General features: G+C 36.1%; 1 protein-coding gene across 1 annotated transcript in view; it reads left to right on the top strand.

The window, feature by feature from the left end:
- Tbc1d8b (TBC1 domain family member 8B) overlaps nucleotides 1–24,924 on the top strand; it is a 71,526-nt gene extending 46,602 nt beyond the window's left edge. The window contains exons 11-21 of the mRNA XM_051177911.1: nucleotides 5,946–6,063; nucleotides 7,555–7,840; nucleotides 8,976–9,102; nucleotides 9,624–9,722; nucleotides 14,852–14,920; nucleotides 15,069–15,309; nucleotides 16,473–16,538; nucleotides 18,101–18,184; nucleotides 19,254–19,310; nucleotides 22,847–22,944; nucleotides 24,240–24,924. Of these exons, the coding sequence (XP_051033868.1) occupies nucleotides 5,946–6,063; nucleotides 7,555–7,840; nucleotides 8,976–9,102; nucleotides 9,624–9,722; nucleotides 14,852–14,920; nucleotides 15,069–15,309; nucleotides 16,473–16,538; nucleotides 18,101–18,184; nucleotides 19,254–19,310; nucleotides 22,847–22,944; nucleotides 24,240–24,632 (1,638 nt within the window). The 3' untranslated portion in view covers nucleotides 24,633–24,924. The remainder of the gene's footprint in view (nucleotides 1–5,945; nucleotides 6,064–7,554; nucleotides 7,841–8,975; nucleotides 9,103–9,623; nucleotides 9,723–14,851; nucleotides 14,921–15,068; nucleotides 15,310–16,472; nucleotides 16,539–18,100; nucleotides 18,185–19,253; nucleotides 19,311–22,846; nucleotides 22,945–24,239) is intronic.
- Nucleotides 24,925–25,305: the final 381 nt, after the last annotated feature.

The following is a 25,305-nucleotide window of genomic DNA, read 5'->3' as shown; positions in this document are numbered from 1 at the left end:
AAGGGAGACAAACTATTAGATTAATACAAAGTGTGATCAGTATCTGAAATAAGTTATTTTCATCTGGGAGGATCAGAAAAGGCTTCATGGCAGAGGTAGCACTTGCAGGCCATGGCAGTTTGTGAACTTTGAACACCTAGATATGGAATTAAAAAGTATCTAAGGGAAAAGGTTGGTGCTGCCCAACACAAATAGAGGTAAGTAAAGAATATGTGTAAAATCATGTACTCTATTATAAAGTGGGGGATGAATAAAGCAGTAATTTATTTGGAGAAAACCCTTGATAGTTTGGGGTTGGTTAGGAGTTTACATTTTATTGTAAAGGCAATGAAGAAGTCCTTTGTGAAAATCCTTTAGGAGTGCACTGTGTTAATTAGGTAGTTGGCTGCTACCAGACACAAATAGATAACAACTGAAATGTTATGAAATATTACTCATTAAAGGAGTAAACAAAGTTATTTAGGTCAGTAGGAAGTTCTCTTTTGTAGGATTATTAAGGGACTTAGGCAATGGGATGAAAATATAGTATCATCTTCAAAACATAGCTAAGATTTTTGATAGGTATTACATGGAATCTGCAGATAAAGTTGAGGATTATTACATATTAACAATATTAAATCTTTCAAACAATGAACACAGGGTGTTTCCTTTATTTAGTAGGCTATGGTTTCTTCTGAAAAGATGTTAGATAGCTTTCAATGTAAAATCTTACAACTTATTTTAATGACAATTTTATTTCTAAGTAGTTTAATCTTTTTGAAATTATAGTAAATAGATTTTTTGTCTCTTTTTATTATTTCCTGCTAGCATATTATAATACAGTTCATTTTTGTATACACCAATTTTGTCTTCTTTAACCTTACTCAGTTTATATTGGTTCTAGAAGATCATTTGTAGATTTCTTTCAAGTTTCAATAAGTGTGTCTTAGTGAGGGTTTCTATTGCTGTAAAGAGACACCATGACCACAGCAACTCTTATAAAGGAAAAATATTCAATTGGGGTGGCTTACATTTTTCAGAGGTCCAGTGCATTATCATCATGGTAAGATATTGTGACATGCAGGCAGACATGATGCTTACCATATCTTCATCAGAAGGCAACATAAAGTGGTCTAAAACACTGGGTGGTATCTTGAGCATATATAAGACCTCACAGCCCACCTCCACAGTAACACAGTTCCTCTGTAGACAGAGGTTTCTGTTCTGCCTGGTCCTGCAGCCATTTAGTCCTGAATAAATACAGAGACTTATATTAATTATAAACTATTTGGCCAATGGCTTATGCTTCTTATGGGCTATCTCTTTCTTAATTACTAACCCATTTCTATTAATCTATGTATCTCCACATAGTCTTGGCTTACCTGAGAATTCCCAGAGTTCTGTCTTCCCAGTAGCTCTATGGTATCCTCTCATGTTTCTCTTCCCCGCCTCCTCCTAGTCTGGTAGCCCCGCTTATGCTTGCTGCCAGGCTACATGCTGCTTATCCATTGACCAAAACAGCTGTATTCATCAACCAATATGAGAAATATATATTCAGAGCATACAGAAGGATCCCCCCATCAGACCACATCTCCTCCAACAAGGATACACTTCCTAATATGCCATTGCCTTTGGGGACCATTTTCTTTCAGGCTTCCACACTATGAAATCTGAATAATGATATTTTTTTCATCATTCCAATCTGAATGGTATTCTTTCTTTTTCCTTGCTTCAATAGATAACCTTCAATTTAATGCTAAATGGAATTATTGATACTATTGTTTTACTTTTTGAGATGGCATCTCATTATTTTCCAGGTGTGTCTAGTTTTCCTGGGCTTCAGTGATCCTCTCATTCCTTCCTCTTGAGCAGCTGGGACTACAAGTGTACCCCATCATATTTGACTTGATAGTTGCATTAAAAATGAATATTGCAGTCTTGTTATTTTTTCTTGGAAAGAGCCAGTCTTTTGCTATACAGTATACTGATGGGAGATGTCATTCTGTATATGTTTCTCATACTGGTTAATGAATAAAGCACTGTTGGACAATAGGAAAGCAAGATAGGTGGGACTAGGAGACAAGGAGGATAAGAGGAAGTATTAGGGAGAAGTCACCATGAAGAGACTGGGGAGACCAGACGCTGGCCCCACTCCCCGGTAAGATGAGACCACGTGGAAGTACTTAGATTAATAGAAATGGGTTAATACTTAAGACAGAGCTAGCGAATAAAAAACAAGTAACTGGCCAACAGTGTTATATCAAATACAGAGTCTCTGTGTGTTATTTGGGGCAGGCATGACTATGGGACTGGCAGCAGGGGAAAAACCTTACTTGTAACAGTTAGCTGTGGAGGGTTTTGTGTAGATGATCAGATTCAAGAATTTCCTTTATATTCCTAGTTCCTGAGAATTTTTCTAAATATAAGAAAGACTATTGATGCCGAGTGCAGTGAAACACACCTATAAACCTAACACTTAGGGGCAAGGGCAGGGGAATCTTAAATACAAATTTACAGCATTGGATTCATACTGATACTGTCTCAAAAAAAACCAGGAAAATAGTATCAGATTTTTAATATTTTGTTATTATAATTTTATTACATTTCTCCCTTCCATTTTCTCAATCTCAAACCTCTCTCATTAACCCCTCCCTGCTCCCCTTCAAATACATGACCTCTGTTTTCACTATTTATTGTTGCATGGATGTAAAGATAGTTTTTCCAGCAGTCTGGAGCCACTGCCACGCTGGCCCCAAATAACACACAGACATGCTGTATTTGCTATAATGCTGTTGGCCAGGTACTAGTTTCTTATCGGCTAGCTTTGTCTTAATTATTAACTCATTTCTGTTAATCTAAGTACTTCCACGTGGTCTCATCTTACCGGGGAGTGGGACCAGCGTCTGGTCTCCCCACTCTCTCCATGTTGACTCCTCCCTACTACTTCCTCTTATCCTCCTTGTCTCCTAGTCCCACCTATCTTGCTTTCCGATTGGCCAACAGTGCTTTATTCATTAACCAGTATGAGATACATATTTACAGAATGACATCTCCCATCACATGGCTATGTCTATATACATATATATCCCTAAATACAATTTGTTCAGTCCATATAATGTTACCTGTATATATGTTTTCAGGGTTGACCATATGGTACTGGATAACTACTGATATGATATGATCTCTGGGGAAGACCACCTCTCATTCTCAATTTCTTTAGTTGCCTGTAGTTCTTTGTGTAAGGTTGAGGATTCATGAAATTTTGTGTATTTTTTCTTTCTGTCCACTAAGATTATTATTTGTTTTTTTGTTAAAATGACATATTTCATTGATTCCTTTTCATATTTTGTACTACTCTTACATTTCCAGGATAAATACCAGTTGTCCTTAGTATATAATATTTTGTATGCTCTTGAGTTTGGTTTCTTATTGTTTTGTTGAGGATTTTACATTCATAAAATACAATGCTGTGTAGTTGTCTCATAATACCTTTTTCTAATTTTGGTGTCAGTATTTCTTCGATGTGTTGGATTATGTTTCTTGCTCTTAGTTGTTTCATGGTTTGTGAAGAACTAGTTTACTTCTTTATATGTTTAGTAGAACATGCCAATAAAGCCTTCAGTTCTCCACTGTCTTTGTAGGAAGTGTTTCCATTACTATTCCAATCTCTCCTTGTATCTCCATCCTGACTTTTCTTTCCTCTACACCTGGTTTTAGTCATTCATGTTTTTTTTAAAGAAACTGTCCATTTTATCAAGCTTGTTAACACGTAGTTGTTCATCACATTCTTTCTATTTATATAATATTATTTGTATGTTACCTCTTTTTTATCTTTTTGGTTAGGTTACCTAAAGGTGTGTAGTTTTTAAAAATATTGTTTTTAAACTATTTGGGTAATCCTAATTTATTTGTTGAGATTCTTTTTAATATATATTTCATTAATCCTTTGATAATTTTGCACATGTTTTAAATCACATATACCCTCCCTATCCCAACTCTTCTCAGATTCACCCTTTTCCCCTTCCCGCCTAATTATGTGTCCTTTTTCCCTCCCCTACCCTATCAAGGCCAATTTGTGCTGCCCAAACATTTTTGGATGTGTGGCCATCCAGTGCAGCATGGTAGATGTATCAAAGGCTGCATTCATAGAGAAAACTTACCCTTCCTCTCCAGACAGATATGAATTGCCATTAGCTTCTCAAAGAAGGTTGGAACTTGATGTCCAGCTACCCTCTACATGCTGACATGCTAGGATATTTGTCTGCCTTAAGCTTGCATATGTCTTGTAATGCTGTCACAACCACTGTGAGTTCATATTTGCAGATGCCCTGCTGTATCCATAAGATACTGTTTCCTTGTAGTCATCCACCACCTCTGCCTCTTGGTTTTGTTCTGTTCCCTCTTCTGCAGTGACCCCTGAGTTTTTGTAGGAAGTGGTGCAGTATGTATGTTCTAGTTGTGCCTGAACATTCTATAATCTCTTATTATCTGTACTTTGGCTAGTTGTGGCACCCTGTATTGATCATCCACTGCTGGTTTCTCTGATGAAGGTTAGGAGGTACCGTAATGTGTGGATATGATTATATCATTAGGCACTGGTTTAATACCATGTTCATTTAACAGAATAATGGGTTCTCTACTAGGAACTATGACTTCTGTAGCTGTAGGTTCTTGGTGTGATAATGGTTTCAGGTATGGGTTTCATTTTGTGGAATGGACCATAAACATAATCAGAAAGTGGTTGGTAACCTTTGTTCCACTGTGGCACCGATGGCCAGTGTGTAGGCAAAGCCAGCCATTATTGTAGTTCACAGAGTTCACAGTCGAGTAAGACTGATGATGCTAAGCTTCCTTTTCTTTCCTTTTTCTAGTCTTTACCATTTTATGATTGCCAAAAGCCCAAAACTTAGCCAGTGGTGAGAGCTTGGTCTTCTTTCTTAGCATACGTACAGGCTGTAATACAGTTCAGTGACACACTGCTTGCCAAGCATGCACAAAGCCCTGGCTTTCATCCCAAGCACCACAGAAAAAAGTATACATAAAGATACAAATATCTCTAAAGCAGTATACATGAACATGGACTTCTAGATCCCTAAGCATATGCTAGAGTTTTTCAAAGCCCCATGATTGCTAATTTCTTTTTGGCCCATCTGTTACCCATTGCCTCAGGCAGCCACATACTCAATAGCGGCCTCTGATTATTTTTAAGAAACACTTCTGGGAAAAGGCTTTTGTGCTAGATGAGCTCTGTGTCAGCTCAAGTAAAGACAGCTTTGTAAATGAAGACTTCCAGAGGCGTACCAGACAGATTCAATAAGGACAGTCTTGCAATGTACAAACGGTACATTGAAAGAACCTCAATCCCATTCTCTTCCCTCCATAGCTATGGAAATGCAGAAGAAAGAATACATGTAAGGAAAACATTTTGTTAGTAGAAACTCTGGGATTTGAATCAAAATTGAATGTACCAGATAAAGTTTCTACTGTGATGAAAATTGAGAGAAGTAAGAAGACAAAGTGTTTAATGGGATGTGGTATTTAGTTTTGTGAATAATACTGTGATTGATTTGATTTGATGTCTAAGGGGTAATCTCCACGAGATAGTTATAAAGTTTGTTTTCTTCAGTATTATGTTATCATTCACAATTACATGTTTTGTCTTCAAGACTCACAATAATTAAGATAATTTTAACCCATTAAATCAACCTAATTGGATTTTATTTATGGTATTTTATGTCACTATATTACCGCTTCATTTTCCTTTAATATTGCTATACAAAATACCTGACTAGCAAATGTTAACCTAACTATACATTGTTTTGCTTTAGATTAGTTTCAAGTCCTTATATTGTCACTGTTATTTGATCACTTGTCATTTTTGCTATTCAAAAGTTCTGTGCTTAAAGAAGAAATGCAGTTATTACCTAAGCAATAATCACGTTTTGTTTCTTTTCTATGGTATTTAGGCAATGAACATTTTGACTTCAGTATTGCTTCTATATGCAAAAGAAGAAGAAGCTTTTTGGCTTCTGGTTGCTGTATGTGAACGAATGTTGCCTGATTATTTTAATCGTCGAATCATTGGTAAAAACAAATACAAAAAGAATACATGCACTCAAACATACATGCATATATTTACACATGAATGCTGGCTTAATCTGTTCTTGCTGCTATCACCAAATGGCACAGACAGTGGTTTATATTATTTTAATTAGTGGTTCTAGAGGCTGGGAAGTCCAAGAGCATAATGCCAACATCTGCTCAGCATGTTGTTGGGGTCTTCTTGCATGTAACTATAATTAGCTTGCTTTTTATAACAAATCCGCTTCCATGATAACCTAATAATCCATGAAATAACTAATATATTCATTAAGGCAGAGCTTTTGTGACCCAGTCACTCCCTGAAGGTCCAAACTCTAAATACTATTACTATGTGAATTAAAGAGTAGTTTAGTTTCTAACATAAGAAATTTTTTTTCAACCTGAGAAGATTTAATCTTTTCTAAATAATTTTAATGTCTGTTGTCTATTTGGTGGACGAGTGCTTTTTATTTGTAGATTGGGAGGGGTGGAGTTTGTTGAGACAAGGTCAAACTGTATAACTCAAGGTGTGTAGCTCCAACTAGCAATCTTCTTTCCTTGGCCTCCCAAGTGCTGAGATTATAGGCATGTACCACTGAGCCTGGCTTCGTGTCAAAGAGTTGGTAAGTTAGGTTGAGATAGACAGAAAACACAAGCAATATTGAATTTTAATATTGAATGGGTAGTTGGGAAAATGTTTTATATGTTACTTTTTCAAAATTAAGTACCTGACCTGCTCTGTAATGAAAAGGAAATTTTAATTTGCATTTAAAAACACTAGATTGACAAAATGATAAATTGAGACATCCATAGCTACTAAGGAAATTTTTAATAGTTTCTTGGTGGGAGGGAGATTTGAATCAACTTAAAGTCTCCATATTTATATGGGTTTACATGTAAAAAATCCATTTTTCTTTGTTAATTGTGTGATATCTTTAGTTATAAAATATATAAAGTTCTGTAACCCCATGTTAATACCTATAGATAATCTTTCATTTGTAATTTCATAAGTTTTCAGTACTGTGCCTAGGTCTTGATTATGTTGCCTTTTGTTATTAGTTATGTTTGCAAGTATCTTTACTTCTATCATTATTGAATTCTTTTAGGACTACGGATATAGCTCAGTGGTAGCATGTTTGCCTGGTATGCATGGGTGCCGAGTTACATCCTAGCACCACAAAAGATATTAAATTCTTTGAAGATGATCCCACATCATTAATATTATCTAGCATATGCCTCTGACTGTAAGAAAGACTCAGTGATCCCTCAAATGAATTGAAATTGAATTTTTCAAGTGTTCTTAGGTTCATGACACTCAACTAGCAGTTGCAGAGATGTTCAAATTATAGAAAAAGCACTCAAGGGCTCCTATTTGAAGAAAGTGAGATGAGCTGCATCAGGAAGCTAATGAAAATGGAGAGGAATCACAAAGAAAGTCTTATGAAAGGTGCTCCTTTAAAAAAAAAAAAAAAAACTTGCTTTGATGTTTTCCAGGTGCCTTGGTGGATCAGGCAGTGTTTGAAGAACTTATTAGGGATCACCTTCCTCAGCTGACCGAACACATGACAGATATGACCTTCTTTTCTTCAGTTTCTCTTTCATGGTTCCTCACACTTTTCATTAGTGTGCTACCTATTGAAAGTGCAGTGAACGTGGTGGACTGTTTCTTCTATGATGGCATTAAAGCCATTTTACAATTGGGATTGGCAATACTTGACTACAATTTAGACAAACTTCTGACATGTAAAGATGATGCTGAAGCTGTGACAGCCCTGAACAGGTATTGTAAGAACTATAGCATTTACATCTGGAGGTGGGCCTAGGGAGATGGATTAGCAATTGAGAATGTTTGTTGCTATGCCAAATGAGTTCAATTCACTGTGCCTATATCTTCTGTCCAGCTCCAGGGGATCCAATAATAGCCTCTTCTTACCTCCATGATCATCCCAATATGTTTGGCATATAAGCACACAAACACAGAAGTAAAAATTTAATATTTTAAATCCAGTGGAGATCTGAGTGTTTTAGTTGTTTAGTCTGCTTAATTTACCAGTTAGGACACTGAGTCCTAGAAACTTCAAGCTAATTACTTTACATCACAGAGCTGGTTGAAAGACAAAGCCAAACCCAAAGTCCTGCCCTTTGTCTTTAAATAGAGTTCAGCAAAATAAAACACTTTGATGTGAACAGCTAGGTTCATTATACATCTGTGCTAGTATCATTAATTCAGTAAATCATAACATTAATACGTTTACTTTAAACTAAAACTTGCCTATATAGGAAGTACTCTGAGGGACAAAGAGCTAGTTAGTGATGTTAAAGTATCCAGGAGGGAAAATTATCTTGATTTCAGGTGGTATTAGTCAGGTCGTTTGAATTTTATTTTCATAGTAAGTTTTGTATGATTGCTGCTTTGTATTGGAGAGCATGGGATTTTTGAGTAGATAGATGTATATACGTACATTTCTATGAGTTAAGCAAATGAAAATGTAATTGGAGACTGTCGTAATGCTTCATCAAACCCCATTCTGTACAGAATTAATATAGACACCTCCCTTTGGCATTCAGAATGCTAAGATAAGGCCTCGGTTTTCCTTTTTAAAACTGGTTTCCCCTTTAAAATGTCCACAGACCTGACATTCATTCTATTCTAAATGGATTTGGAGCTTTTGCTAAGTATGCATTGAACCTGTTCACTTCCCTCATGTGCATTCTTACTCTACAAGTAATTTTTTGCATCTATTTCCTTCTACCTATTTTCTTAATTCCCAACCATCTTTGGATTCTTCTTCATACATCTTTCCTTATGTTCTCGCTTAAAATTGACCTCTGACTGGATTTAGGAAACATTAGCTGTGGTTTTCTCTGCTACAACCATTTTAGTTTCACTAATTCTTATTGTCACTTTCGGATAGGTTCTTTGACAATGTCATTAATAAGGACAGCCCATTGCCTTCAAATGTTCAGCAGGGTTCAAATATTGATGAAAAAAGCAGTCATACTAAAGTGGATATTACAGATTTGATTAAAGAATCCAATGAGGTAAGTTTTATGTACCATAAATATGATTACATAGCATATTTAAATATTAATAATTGCATGGCATATTTATATAGTCTATTAAAAATGAGATAACAATGCAAACAAAGAAATAACTTAAAAATCTAACTGCACTTTAACGTTGAGTTCTGTGAATTGATCCTACATTGTCTAACTTCCTCTGCTTCAATTTGTTTTTCATTAAATGTTATTAAAATCACTTGCTTTCACAAATGATAACCACTTTTAAATATATATCAATCTATAGAAAGTTAAAAAGGATTCTCTTTTGCAGACTAAGACTTTGACCAATGTTCTTAGCCAAAACACAGCAAATAGATATCATTTTCTCCAGTGAGCATATATAAAAATACTGAGGTGGAAATGTGCTAAGTCACTGAACAGATCAGGAAAATAGCTAGAAATAGAATCAAAGCCTCAGAGAATTGAGTCTGATGAAATTCAATTGTAAGAGAAGTGGATATTTATTATGAATGAGCATCCACTGAAATTGTTTCTTGCAGAAATATGGTAGTATTCGCTATGAAGATATACATAGCATGCGCTGTCGAAATAGGTTGTATGTGATACAGACCCTGGAGGAAACAACAAAGCAGAATGTGGTGAGTATGACCCAGTGGGGGAAAACCCTGAAGTAACTTTTCTTTAATGTCCTTTACAATTAACCTTCCATGTGAATAAAATGAAAGAGGCTAAATTTTGGGAGCTCTGTTCTTGCCTTGGCTTGCCTTGTAAGTTTTTAGAGGAGAAATGTGTTCTTCAGGCTGAATGTTTGTGCTTACTTCAACATGTTTTATATTACTTGACCTTCAACTGTACTGTGAAGCAGTGCTGAATCCTACAATGTAGGCATTTGAGCAACAAACATTTGTGGCATGCAGCTTCAATAAAAATAGCTTGGGCTGGAGGGGAGGCTCAGTGATTAAGAAAATGTACTGCTCCTCCAGAGGACTCTCGTTTGGTTCCTAGCATCCATATCCAGCAGCTCACAGCCACCTGTAAATATAGCTACAGTGAATCCAGCACCCACTTCCAGCTTCTATAGGCATTCAAACACACAGATACACATATACACAAAACTGAATGCTAAAATTAAAACATAGCTGACTGTCATCAATAGCAAATGTTTCTAATAAATATTATTTCTCTGTAATACCTAAAGGAAAGTTAGCAGAAAGGGGATGGGATGGGGTTTGGTGGGAGTGATGGGGGAAGAAGTGAGGGTAAGGGAATGGGGACTGACATGTAAAACAATCTTGTTTCAAATTTAAATTAAAAAAGTGAATAAAACAGAACTCACTCTTAAAATATTTCTGTGGCTCCATAGGCAACTGCTAATATTGGTTTCCTCTGGTTAGTGAGATTAATAGATCACTGATACAAAGGGGAAGAATTTTATCTTGCTGTTTTTATTGTTCTACACTGTTTGATTTTTATCATTATGATTTTTTTTTCTTTTATAAACCTTCTCACTTAAAAACTGGGTCCTCTGCTGGGCAGCGGTGGCATACACCTTTAATACCAGCACTTGGGATGCGGAGGCAATTGGATCTCTGTGAGTTTGAGGCCAGACTAGAGAGTGAGTTTCCAGGACAGCCTTGAATGTTACACAAAGAAACCCTGTCTTGAAAAAGAAAAAGAAAAAAAAAAAAAAAACTGGGTCCTCAGAGATGCAGTCTAGGAAGATTAACAGATTATTAACATTTCTGAAGATCCTATGTTAGATTTCAATTAAATAATCAATAATTTACTGTTACAAAGAACAGAGAACCTTTGCTATTGTTTCTAAATATTAACTTGCTAGGAGAAAGATGAGTAGAGGAAAGCACATGGGACTAGGAAGATTGAGTCAGGGGAGGAATAGATGAGAGGAGAGAGAGAGAGAGAGAGAGAGAGAGAATAAAAGAGGGAGCCATTATAGGTTTGAAGAGAAAACTGAACCTAGAGAAATGTCCAGAGACCTACAAGACTGACCCCAACTAACAATTTGAGCAACAGTGGAAAGGCTACCATAAATGCCTTTCCCTGATAATGAGATCGACGACTAACTTATCCACCATCATAGAGCCTTCAACTAGTAGCTGATGGAAACAGAAGCAAACACCCACAGCTAAACACTGAGCCGAACTGGAATCCAGATGCAGAGAGGTAGGACAAGACCAGGCTACAGGAACACACAGAGACAGCTGACCTGAACAAGAAGGAGCCAATGGGTCCCCAGACTGAGAACTGGGAATCCAGCATGGGACTGACTCAGACCCCCTGAATATTAATCTTAGTTAGAAGGCCTGGGCATTCTAAGGGACCTCTGACAGTGGAACCAGGATGTATCCCTGGTGCACAAAAGGACTTTGGGAGCACATTTTCCATGGAGGGATACTCCCTTAACCTAGAGGCAGGAGGGAGGGCCTAGTCCCTACTCCAAATGACTTGACAGATTTAGAATGCATCACCCTGCATGTGGAGTGAGGGGGATGGGATGGGTGGGTGGTCAGGTATTGCAGTTTAATAAGGATCAAGATAAACAAATAAGCCGAATAGATGTTTATTCAGGGAGAAATAACTCACAACATAGACAGGTGAACACCAGCAGGTTCCAAGGGATGCTCTCCTCTCCCCATCCTGCCAGCAAGCCAGCAAGATAGCATTCCCTGGCTCCTCCTCAGACCTAGTTCCACAAGTCACTTCTGCCCCTGGCTCCACCCCACAATGGGCGTGGTCAGTGCCACAGAAGGAGACAAAGTGAATATCCCACTATACTTCCCCTTTTAGTCTAACAAAAAGATTTAGACTTAATACAAAACTAAATACAAAACAGTGAATAACAAGTGTGCTCTAAGAAAAGGAAAATCGAGAACAAAACGACCTACAAATAGGGGGCATGGGAAGGTGGAAGAGATGCAGGGAGAGAGGGAGGGAGGGAGGCAGAACTGGGATCGATATGCAAAATAAAAAAACTAAAAAAAGGGAATGTGTTAAAAAATAAAAACAACAATGAAATACTAAAATAATATGGTTATAAAAATATTGGTTTCATATGGTTATTATAGATAATTCAAGCATTACAGAAATATTAAAAATGATGTTTTCTTACTCTATAAGTAACTAGTAACTATCGTAAAATGATTCAAGTATATCCTTACATTTCTTTTTACTGTGTAGTATTATAAAATGTGCATGTTGGTAGGGAGAGAGAATATGGAGTTTATGAATGAGATCACATATTATACCAGTCCCTCAAATATATAATGACATTGCATACCATTATTATTAGATCTAACTCACTCTTTTTAGTGCCTAAAGTAGTATACCATGGTATAATTAATTTTTCAGGAATTTCATACAGTGTGTTTTAATCATGTTCACCCCCCTCCACCAACTCCTCCCAGATTCTTCCCCCATCTCTATCCACTCAACATCATGTGTCTCTTTTAAACCCATTGAGTCCAGTTTTTTTTTGACTGAGTATTCTGGAAATAGGGCTTGCCTTGGAATACAGTCAGTATACTATAAAACTGTCATTTCCTTTCCCAATAGTCATCAAATGCTAACTCCTCAGCTAAGCATAAGATTTTTGTGTTTACCTCCCCTCCTACCTACTGGGATTTTGTCTGGTTTGAGCTTATATAGTCTTGTGCATACTATCATAATCACTATGAGTTCTTATGTACACCTTCCCTGTTGTGCCTGAAAAACAGTTTCCACAAAGTTACAATCTTTCTGTCTTCTTCTGCATAGGTCTCTGAGTCTTGTGAGGCAGGGTGTGATATAGACATCCATCCCACTTAGGGCTTAACTCTTATTCTCTGCCAGTTGACCAGTTGTAGGTTTCAATGTCAGTTGCTATCTATACTGCAAGCAGCAGCTTAAGGCTTGAGTGAGGCACTGCTCTATGGGTGAGTCATTAGGAGTCATTTTATTGCTGTGTTTATTTAACAGAATAATAATAGTAGATTCTCTGCTAAGGCTGATGACATATGCAGCCTTAACAATATCAGTTATGGGTGCCATCTTGTGGTGGGCCTTAAATTCCTTAAATTCGATAATGTGGTCAGCCATTGTTTCACCAATGGGTGTATCTTACCAGGCAGGTATTTTTGTACCCTGTAGTGTTCTCAAGTGGATGAGACTAAAGATATGTAGCACATTCTAGCACCACCTAGATTTGCCCATGTTCTGTGATTCACGTATGTGCTAAGTTCAGCAATAGAGGTTTACTATCAAGTTCAGGAGGATGACCAATCTAATTTTTTTTAAATATTTGCTATTGATGCACACTTAAAAGTCCTCCATTTTGTTCTTATAAATTATACTTGAGATAAATGCTCTTGTTTATATATTCTTCCTTTCAATTTTTTTACATTTATGTATGTGTGAACACATAAATGAACATGTGGAGATCAGAAAACAATTTGTATGGATAGGTTTTGCCCCTTCCTCTGTGTGAGTTCCAGGAATCCAACTCAGGGCATTATGTTTGGTGTAAGCACCTTTATTCACCGAGTCATCTCACCAGTATTTTTATAAGATATATTCCTGGAAATAGAAGCTGGGTCCGAGGGTATCCTTATATAAAATTTGACAGGTTTTGCCAAATTATCCTCCAAAAGATTTGCACGAAATTATAGTACCAAACAGTGTGTAAGAATATCCTTTCCTCCACAGTTTACCACTAGGTATTAAAATATTCAGTTGCCTCTAATTTGGTAGATAATTTTCAAATGTCCTTTTAAGCTTCGTTTAAAATTTATTACTTTTTTATTTCTTAATGTTGCCTGGTTATAGACTTTGCCCATTTTCTATGAGATTATTTTTTATCCATGGTGTATAAGATCTCATTGATATTTGTCGCATTATTTCTTTGCTAATTATATTTTGTAAAGTAACATTTCTCCATTGTTGTCTTTCATGTTTAAAAAAGAAAGTTTGAGAAAACAAGCATATAAAACCTTTGAGTCTGCTGACTTCTGGCTCTTTTGTTACCATTTCTGTTCTGTCTGTTGAAATTGTTAGCACATTCAGTTAATTTTGGTGACTTATATTTCCCAAGGGAATTATCTATTTTATCTCAATTTTCAGATATATTTGTATAACAATTTAGAATTCATTTAATAGGTACTAAATACTGCATTCTGTATGATGAATACATTAATGACTTCTATATCAATATTTATATGTTATCCTTTTACATTTTTATTTCATTTATTTATTGGAGAGATGCACTCATGTTTTATAAGATCCATGTGGAAGCCAGAGTACAAATTATGACAGTTGGTTCTCTCTATTTACATGGGTCCCTGGGATGAACTCAGGCCATCATTCTTAGTAGCAAGTACATTTATCCACTGAGCCATTTTGTCAGAATATCTATTACACTTTTCTTCTCACTGATTTTTATTTATGCTTTTACCACACCAAGATCTATTTTACTTTTTAAATTGACAAAGTATTAATATAATTAAATATTAGTAACATGTAACATTTATTATTATATTATTAATATAATAGTGCACTAAAGTCAAGTAATAGTTATATCAGAAACATAAGGTTAATTCAGCAGTTAAAAAATCAAGAAATAACTTGGCAATTGTTAGAGCTGCAATAAAAATTGATGTGTAGGCTTAAAAAAGAAAAACAAACAATTTATGCCTGTAGAGGAAAACTTCAAGTGAATTCAAAGACTTTTTTAAAGGAAATATTACAGTCTACATTGTTTTTAATCTTTTTAAAGTTGCGTGTTGTTTCACAAGATGTGAAAATGAATCTTCAGGAATTGGATGAACTTTATGTCATTTTTAAGGTATGGTTATTCCTCTTTAATGAAAACTAATCTTTTAGCAGAATTTTGTTGTGATTACTATTAATTTTTTTATGTTTTAACAGATATTTTTAAAGAATGTTTTACTTTTTCTGATTTAATGACTTTCTTTTTTATTTCTTTTTCATAGAAAGAGCTGTTTATATCTTGTTACTGGTATTTGAGTTGTCCAGGATTGAAGCATCATGATCCCAGCCTGTCATATTTGGAACAATATCAGATTGACTGCCAACAGTTCAGAGTGTTGTATCACTTGTTGAGTCCCTGGGCTCATTCTGCAAACAAAGACTCTCTGGCTTTGTGGACATTCAGATTGTTGGATGAAAACTCTGACTGCCTTATAAACTTCAAAGAATTCTCCTCTGCAATTGGTAGGCTGATGCTTTCTAAAGCAAAACATATATTCTCCATCCCCCAAAAAAGTATTCCCTAGCACCCAAATGTATTTTATACTACTGCCAATTACTGCTAATTTAGAGTAGACTTTTTCATTCTGGATTACATTATCTTCAGGCTAAGTAATTCTCAGGCTTTTAAAATGTGTTTTCTGCTAAACCTACACATATTGATCTCCTTTTATGATTTACTTTTATTTTATGTGCACGGATGTTTTGCCTACATGTATGTCTGTGTGAGGGTGTTGGATCTCCTGAATCTGGAGTTTGTGAGCTGCCATGTGGGTGCTTGGAATTGAACCCTGCTCCTCCTGAAGAGCATTCAGTGTTCTTAACCACTAAGCTATCTCTCCAGGCCCACATACTGATTTATTTTTGCCCAACCCTCTCAAAGAAGCAAGCTGTTAGATGTGGATGTTTTAATAGTTTAATAGTTTAACAGGAAGGAAGAGAATGTGTAGGTTTTGTCCACACCAGATAGATAGATACAACAGAAGGTTTTTTCCCCTTGGGTAAAAATCTAACCACATAGCCTAGGTAAGTTATACAGAAATACTAAACAGATGAGTTGTGCCTATAGTTGATATACTATAGCTTTTGTTCCTTTGTTATGTATACCCCCAGCAATGATTTCTTTTCAGATTATCTTGAAGAGCAGTTCTTTCCTCAAATGAATAGTAAGGCCTCATTCAAAAAGAAAAGGGAAATATGAAGTTGCGATAAAGTAGCTAGTGAAGAAAACATGCTTTTCCCCTGATACAGTGTTTCAGTTATGTGCTTGAAAGAGAAAATCTTACTGACTGAGTAGTTAACTGTTAGCATGGGAAATACCAAGTTGCTGGGTGGTGATGAAGCACACCTTTGATCCCAGCACTCAGGAGGAAGAGGCAGGTAGATCCCTTTGAGCTCAAGGCCAGCCTGCCTTTCAGAGTGAGTTCCAGGACAGCCAGAGCTGTTGCATAGAGAAACCCTGTATTGAAAAGCCAAAAAAGGAGGGTGGGTGGGGAGAAGAAGGGATAGAGGGAGAGGGGGGAGCATGTTCTGGATCCTAATTCCTGACTACTGTCCATCTGAATTGCTTTGGTTGGAATTGGTTGAAGGGTAGGGCATGAATTTTCTAATTGAACTTTATTGAACAGATATAATGTACAATGGAAGTTTTACTGAGAAGCTCAAGCTGCTTTTTAAGATGCATATTCCTCCAGGTAAGAATTTAACTCTTTAATGGAATATAGTAAGTGGTATACAGTAAGAGTTCATTCCGTTGTAACAGGCATCATTGCACAAATAAGTTCATTTTAACAAATAAAACAACTTTCCACATGATAAAAGGTTATTTGTTTCATTGTGGCTCACAAGTAATATCACAAGTATTTTTGCTGGTGTGGATATATAGATGGAATGAAATCTAATGTAGAGATTCTGTATAACAGGTGGATCCTCAGTTTCCTATTAGTAGGAATTTTGTTATTTATGTATGTATATACAGATGTACGCAGTTTGAGATAGGGTCTCAATGTGTATCCCAAACCGACCTCAGCATAGGAATTGTGTCACTATGTCCAGCTAGCTAGCTCTTAAATGATAGCTTGTACAAGAAACTATCATTGAAATACTGGGATAATGTCGAATTTCTGCTGTCGTTGTCATTAGAATAGAGATTCACTTTAGGCAGATTACTAAATTTGCAGATAGATACAAATTAGCATGTGCAATGTCAGAACATTCCGTTTATACCTGATGTCATCCTTAGGCTTCCACACATGTGCTCATGAATGAACGGCATAACTATACACATAAATTATATTTTATATGAACTCTCTTATTTTAGCCTCATAATTTTTGAAAGATTATATTATCCTTCCAATTTTTTTAAAAAAGAAAATGTGAGGTTCAATTATGTTCTAAATATCATAGTTGATATGAGATTCCTCTGACTCCAAAACTCTTTTTTCTCTGCTCTAATATACTTCCTCAAAGTCACCATGCCCTTCCAGTTTTCATAAAACATTTTAACCTGTCCTTAAGATTACTTCCCAACACATCCCTACTCTGAAAAGAAATATTGCAAAAAGTAACTTGGATTTGGCAATTCATAAAATCAAATCATACTCCATAATTTATCTAATGTGCTCCCTGACTCCTTTTAAAGCTTCTTAAAGGGTTGTCAGGTTAGCAAGGAATCATTGCTCAGCAGACCAGCAAACCAAAAACATCTTTATTCCTTCAAACATCCAAATCACACAGCATCAAAAACAAAAGACAAACCATATAATAAATGAGAACAAATTCTATAAGATTATGTTACCACTTAAATGTTTAAATTTTACATTTCATAAATATTGGTAGAGTGACTGAAAGTAGAAATATTAAATAGGATAAAATATAAACCAGGAAACACTGTGTTTCTATTGAATAACAGTGGGAAACAAAGTAAAGCACTCAGGTTCATGTTTTCCTTGTTAGTGCGGGAGTTTTAAGATTTCATGGTCAGACATAATCTAAACATCAGATTTTCTTCTTTCAATCCATTATGACTGTAAGAAAACTACTAAAAAGCAAGTAGGTTACCTGTGCTCCTAGAACTCAAAGTGATAAAAGGTTTATTCGGTACACAACAGAGCAGAGCGATATTATTTCCACATTTCTGGATGTGCACATTTCTTATACACTTCATCTAATGTCTACTCTTCAATTTGTCTGGGTATAAGAACCACTTCTCTGTCCGACATTGCTAGTAAATGTGATTTGGGTTATATGCTTTCAGCTTACACTGAAGTGATGTCTAAGACTTCGTCAAAGGGCGATGAGCTTTCAACAGAAGAATTACTATATTTCAGTCAGCTCCAGGGTAAATATTCATTTAAGCTTTTAACTGAATTTGTGTTGTTTTGAGTTGGGTCTTGCTGTATTTCTCACACTGGTCTCAAACTCTTGGGCTATGACAATCATCCTGCCTCAGTCTCCCAGATAGATAGGACAATGGGCATCTCAATGATTAGCTACTTGTAGAACTCTTCCTGACTTGAGGGTCTGTACCTATCTTTTTGATACTACTCTAGCAATTAGCATAGTCTGTAAACATTTGACTGACTAGACTGTGTTTAATAATTTTTATTTGTGAAATTTCTTATTATTTAAAAGAAAGTACATATATTTGCTTTTAATTGTATTAAAAAAATTTTTAGGCTGTATCACACCACTTTTATGCTTTCATAAAGGATATTGAAGCTGATAGAATCATCGATGATTTACAAACCACAGCTTGTATTTAGATAGTGAATACTTCTTATAAATCAATTGTAAGATACAATAGTGAATCTGCTTTTCTCACATAAATTGCAAGTGATGCATACTAGTGAGTGTCATTTGCTTCATTTTCATAGGTAAATGGTCTCACAGAGAAAATTTATGTGTCTATTTAGTTACTGTATGTAAAATGAGCATTACAAAACCTCAAAAATCATCTATTTAAGTCTGCCCACTTTATATAGAAGATCACTGAGTACAGAAAGAAGTGAATTGTACAGGGTTTCACAGTGAGTTTTTGCCTTACTCAAGACATGTGGCTTATTCCTCAGCCTTTCATTATGTGTGAAGCTTTCCTCCCAGTAATGAGCGTAATATATCTTCGTTTGAAGGCAGTCAAATGGAGAAACTATCACTCAGAAGCAAATACTGAAACTTGATATATTGCCCTCTACGACTTTTTAAATATTAATATACAGTGTTCTTTTCTTTTACTATAAATATTTTTGATACTTTGCATTCTAATGTCAGGAGGTCACATCACATAAAATTGCTTTGGTGAGTCAAAAGAATAATAAATGCTCATAAGTCTTTGTACAAAACATGGTTTTACTTTTAAAAGAAACTTGTTAAACATTTTATAATATGCAGTTGCCCTCTTCTCCCTTTAGTTTCCAAGCATACAGATGAGAAGGAAACAGAATCAGGAAGAAATACCCCTGAAAAAGGTACTATGATAACAATCTGGGAATATCCTTCAATTTGTTCAATTATTAACTCTATAGATAGCTATAAAGGGGGAGGACGTAGAGTTCTTTTAAAAGCCTTGGATTTATCCTGATATGATTTTTGTTACATCATGTTGCTATAACAATTTATTATTCTTGTGATACTTACATTTCAGAAGATATAAAAGTTTAATAGTAAATGATCCATATTAATTTTATTATTTTAAAGATTTTATTTTAATTACAAAATAATACATAATCATTGTGGCAGAAATTCAGACAGCATATAGTCTTTTTTTTTCTGTTAATGCATTTCTTTTTTTTTATTTTATATATCCAAGTCCATTTAAATGAAAACAAACATTTATAGACAATATTTGGGAATTTGGGCTTCGTTCTTTCCAAACTACTTCCTGCTGGTAAGGGACGCTGTTACGGGGGATTTGAAGAAGATTCAGAAATCCTGGCTGTAGTCTGTAGGGCTGCTTTGTCCAGCTGTTTTGAATGTAGGATCACCTGGTACTCTGTTTCAGGCGGTCTGGCTTGATCAAAACACATTAGTCTGGAAGGAATCCACATCTTTTCATTTTCTGTGGAAATAAAAATAAAAATCCTTTTCCCCAGTAACTTGTCCTTGAACTTAAATTTTGGAGTCAAAGCATTTTTTTTAATTTAATTTATTATTTCACATGTCGATCCCAGTTTCCCCTCCCTCCCTCCCTTTTACCCTCTCTGCCCTCTCACATGCACACTAACGACCCTCCCCTCCCATTCCCCCACCCCAATTCCATATGTAGGGGCCATCCAGTTGGGGTCATGTAGATGTGACAGGTCCTGTGAAGTAGGGACTAGGGCTTCTCTCCTGTCTCTAGATTAAGGCAGTTATCCCTCCATGGGGATGTGTTCGCAAGGTCCTTTTTGTGCACCAGGGATACATCCTGGCTCCACTGTCTGAGGTCCCTTAGACTGCTCAGTCCTTCTGGCTGAGACCCATATTCAGCGGGGCCTGAGTCAGTCCCATGCTGGATTCCCAGCTATCAGTCTGGGGCTCGTTAGCTCCTCCTTGTTCAGGTAAGCTGTCTCTATGTGTTTCTGCCACCTGGTCTTGTCCTCTCCATCTGCATTGGGTTCTACTTCGACTCAGTGTTTATGTATGGGTGTTTGCTCCTGTTTCCAACAGGCATTAGTTGAGGGCTCCATGGATAAGTTAATTGTTGATCTCACTCTCCGGGAAGGGCATTTATGGTAGCCTTTCCACGGAAAGTTGGCAGCAGTCTTGTAGTTCTCTAGACCTTTCTTTTTGTTCATTTTTATCTTCAAACCAATATTGGCTCCCTCTTTTATGTTCTCTCTCTCTCTCTCTCTCTCTCTCTCTCTCTCTCTCTCTCTCTCTCTCTCTCTCTCTCTCTCTCGCCCTCTCCCTCCCTCCCTCCCTCTTTCCTGTCTTCTATTCCTAACCAGGATCAATCTTCCTGGTCACAGGTGTTTTCCGTTCCTCCCCCTGGTTTTCTCCTACTTCTCTCTCCATTCGCTGCTCCTCCCCCCCCCCCCACTTCCCCTGTGCTCTGGGGGACTTGTCCCTTCCCGGTTCTGTGATGGACTTTATATGAATCTCTTAGAATACACCTCTAGTGGTGTGAATTATAGGCTTTGCTCTATGTCTAATATCCATATATGAGTGAGTACATACTATGTTCCTTTTTGTGACTGGGTTACCTCATTCAGGATGGTTTCTTCAAGTGCCATCCACTTGCCTGCGAATTTCAAGATACCATTATAGTCTTTCTTACCCTCACACTAACCCAGCCAGAAGTGAAGGCTGTAAAGATTTTTGGCTATGTCCTTTTCAGACTTGTTTTCTTTGTGTGCATAAACACAAACATATATAGACATTTCTCCCTGTTCATTTCTTTTTGTTGTTGTTGTTGTTTTTGTTTTTGGCTTTTCGAGACAGGGTTTCTCTGTGGCTTTGGAGCCTGTCCTGGAACTAGCTCTGTAGACCAGGCTAGCCTCGAATTCACAGAGATCCACCTGCTTCTGCCTCCTGAGTGCTAGGACTAAAAGAGTACACCACCAATGCCTGGCTTGACATCTCTCTTTTTAAAATAGATCTATAAACACTTTTCTACTGGGTGCTATTTTTTATTTTGTAATATGTCATGTATAATTTTCCATGTCCATTCATTTTTCATCTTCCTTTTGACTTTTAATGTGAAGAGAACATTTCATGATTTGATTGCAACGTAATTTGTTTCAATTACTAACTCAATACTAATGGACATTTAAGATGTTTCCAATTTTTTTTCATTGCAAACTGTGATGCCACAAAAATATTAACGTGTGTGTGTGTGTGTGTGTGTGTGTGTGTGTGTGTGTGTGTATGTGTGTTTGGGACAGGATTTCTCTGTATTGCTTTGGAGCCTGTCCTGTAGATCAGGCTAGACTAGCTTGGCTTATTTCTATCCAGCTTTCCTTAACTTAAATTATCCTTACTATCTTTTGCCTCTGGGCTTTTTGTCTTTCTCTACTCTTTATATCTTTCTTTGCTTCTTATTCTGTGACTTGCTCTGTGGGTGGCTGCCCCTTATGTCCTCCTTTTCTCCTTCTCTCACTTCTCTAACTTCGCTTTCCAGATTTCTCCTCCTATGTATTCTCTCTGTCTGCCAGTCCTGCCTGTAAGGAGTAGGTTTTTCCGCCCGCTGCTGGTCTTGTCCTGCCGCTGTGCCAGCCCCAAATAACACACAGAGACTCTGTATTTGATATAATGCTGTTGGATAGTTAGTTGTTTCCTATCAGCTAGCTCTGTCTTAAGTATCTATGTACTTCCATGTGGTCTTATCTTACTGGAGAGAGGGGCCACCAGCGTTCTGCTCTCTCAGTCTTCCATCTTGACTCCTTCTTACTACTTCCCTTTCCTCCTTGTCTCCTAGTCCCTCCTATCTTGCTTTCCTATTGGCCAACAGTGCTTTATTCATTAACCAGTATGAGACACATATTTACAGAATGACATCTCCCATCACCCGCCTATCCTTTCTCCTGCCTATCTATTGACTTCTCCAGTATTTTACGCAGTTTTCATGAAAATTTAAATAAGAATTTCAAGGTCACTCAAATATCATCTTGACTGAACCCTTTAAACAAATGAATCAATAAAAGGAGCCATCATTAACCATTTTCATATGTACATGTAAAGCTGATATAGAAAAGATTAAGCATAGTAGGATATATGAGTATGACTACATGACATTTATTATTGGATCAAAATGTATCATTTTAATCTAAATAATCCATTCCCCCCTTCTTTTCTTTATTTTTGCTATTCCCCAAGTTTCCCAAAGTAAAAAAAATTGGTCTAAGTGAAAGTGGAGAATGTATTCTGAAAGCCAGTGAGTGAAATCAAAGCTAAATTCAGATCATGTCCTGGACTGAAATAGATGGGCTCTTTTACCTCAGAGATATACCTTTGAATTTCTTTTTGAGATTTAGGAATATATTATGAGTTGTTCATTATAAAATTGTTTATTTCTTTCATTCAGGAAAAGGAAAAATTGATATTCAAGCCTATTTAAGTCAATGGCAAGATGAGCTTCTTAAAAAAGAAGAAAACATTAAAGATTTACCACGAATGAATCAGGTGAAAATTCTTACATTGTTTTGTATTAATGTGAGTGCATGAAGCCCATGGTTCAGTCTCTAATACCCCAAAGAAAAGGAAAAGACCTTACATACTATTATAAAAAGTTAATTTACAGGTTATCATCTTTATAAGATTCAGGTAACTGTGAAAGAGGTGAACTAATTTTTGAATTATTTTATACCTTAAACACTTAAATGCATTTAGTGTTTCTATAGAAAAATTTGTATATATGACATATTTCAGCATTAAAAAAATACATGTATTGAGTAGACTGTTAATTGGTGCCTACCAGATGTCAAATCTATCACTAACTACTACAAAATTACTATACTTTTAATCCCCAATTATCTTGTATTTGATGCAGCATAGGAGATGCTAAGGACTAGTGTAGACATTATTTAAATTGGTCTCCTTCTTATACATTGCCCACAAGTTTTTATAGTCTTAAAAGAAAGGTTGATTGATGCAGGTACTGAAGTTCCCAGGAACTTTACCAAAACAAAACCAATAGTTCGGAGTATCTTAATGGATTTTCCAGTTTGATAGTTAAATAAATGCTTTATAAAATAAGCCAATTTGGAAGATTTTTTGTAAATCATTATAAATGAATAGTACTGTAAAAAGAAGGGTAAAGCATTTTTATAATGTATTTTAAGGCATATTATTTGTACTTATTTTATGTACATACAAACATATAAGGTTGGATGACTGAATTGGAAAACTCCTGGATTTGAATGGCTTTTATATTGATAAGTATTTTCTAGAAATTTTGGAATTTTCTGGAGTCAGATTATCTTAATTTTGGCCCTATATCTACCTTTAAAAAAACAAGCACATTCAAAGGAATTTCTTAGAGTTGTTGCACTACTAGGTAGGTTCCAAAAGTCATTTTTCCCTAATATTAAGTCATTTTAACTAAGTGTCCACTATAGCCCTTTGATAGCAAATGGAAGTCCTTAATCCTTTTCTTAAAATTGATTGATGAGAACTGCATGGAAGAAAATATGGAACTTTGTGTAATCAAAATTGTCACCCAACAGTAAATAATCCTGGAAAACTAGCTGCCAAGAATTAGTGTGGATATGCTATTCTTCAGTTTGGCAGTTTGGCTTAAATGAAATGCCTTCCATGGTTTATACTTACCTTCCTAGTGCAAAGATAAATCATGGAATCAGTCTTCAGTTCTATGGTTAAGTTTATATATGATCAATTTTATTAAGGATTCTATCCACTTTGAAGTTTCATTTATATTTACTAAGTCTAATGTTAAATTTCCAACTTGTGTCTTCTAGTCACAATTCATTCAGTTTTCAAAGACCCTGTATAATTTATTTCATGAGGACCCTGAAGAAGAGTCTCTATATCAAGCCATTGCTGTTGTCACCAACCTTTTGCTCAGGATGGAAGAAGTTGGAAGAAAACTCCACAGCCCGACATCATCAGCCAAAGGGTTCTCTGGCACAGCCTGTGATTCTGGCTCCCGTGAGGGGAATGCTTACAGCAATATGGAGAAAGGTTCTTCCTCTCCCAGGGAAGAACACCAGTGGTCTTTTGCATTTGAACAGATTCTTGCTTCCCTGTTAAATGAACCAGCCTTGGTGAGGTTTTTTGAAAGACCCTTAGACTTAAAAGCCAGGCTAGAGAATGTGAAAAGCTCCCAGTTAAGGTCTAGGACCAAGGTGTAAATCTCTGCCATTGTCAAGTTTGTCAAGATTCCTGTACTATCAGCCTGATTCCTGGGAATTCTTCTCAGGGATATATTGCATTACCTATGTGCTTGAAGGCAAAAAAGAGAAAGATACTCAGAAACACAATGATTCATTCCTTTGTATTAATTGTAGTTTTTTACAAAAATCTCTTACTCTGTGTCACAGATATACAGCATCAGGGTCACATGCTCAGTGGAACCACAAGAGGGCACCACCATATCACTTTAGTGAATCAGTTACAAATCTGTGCTGCTCTTTCCATGACATTACTAGTTTTTCAAAAGGTAGTGATGTGTTTATTAATAATACTGTTATGGCATATTGGTAAACTTTGTTTTTCAAATTGTCCAAGTCTTTTAAAACCACTTTAGAAAACCTGGCTTTAGAACTGTAGCCTTAATTATCTAGGAAATTGACTTAGGACCCATATAGGACCTTGATCTCTACATCTTCCAGTTATGTAACTGGAAGGTTATTAAGTTTTAAAACATAATTTTATTCAACATAGTAATACATGATTGTTAAAAGTAACTTCTGCATTCTCTGTTCTTGAGGAGGTCAGAATTTGCTGGTTCACACTACTGTTACTGATAAACACAAATCAAGAAGTCTAAGTTCTGAGCTGAGATAAAGAAAAACACTGGATTTA

The sequence above is a fragment of the Phodopus roborovskii genome, unplaced genomic scaffold, assembly GCF_943737965.1.
Source record: "Phodopus roborovskii unplaced genomic scaffold, PHOROB, whole genome shotgun sequence".
Classification (NCBI taxonomy): Eukaryota; Metazoa; Chordata; class Mammalia; order Rodentia; family Cricetidae; genus Phodopus; species Phodopus roborovskii.
Note: the sequence above shows the minus strand (reverse complement) of the source record. Positions and strands in the feature narration are given on the sequence as shown.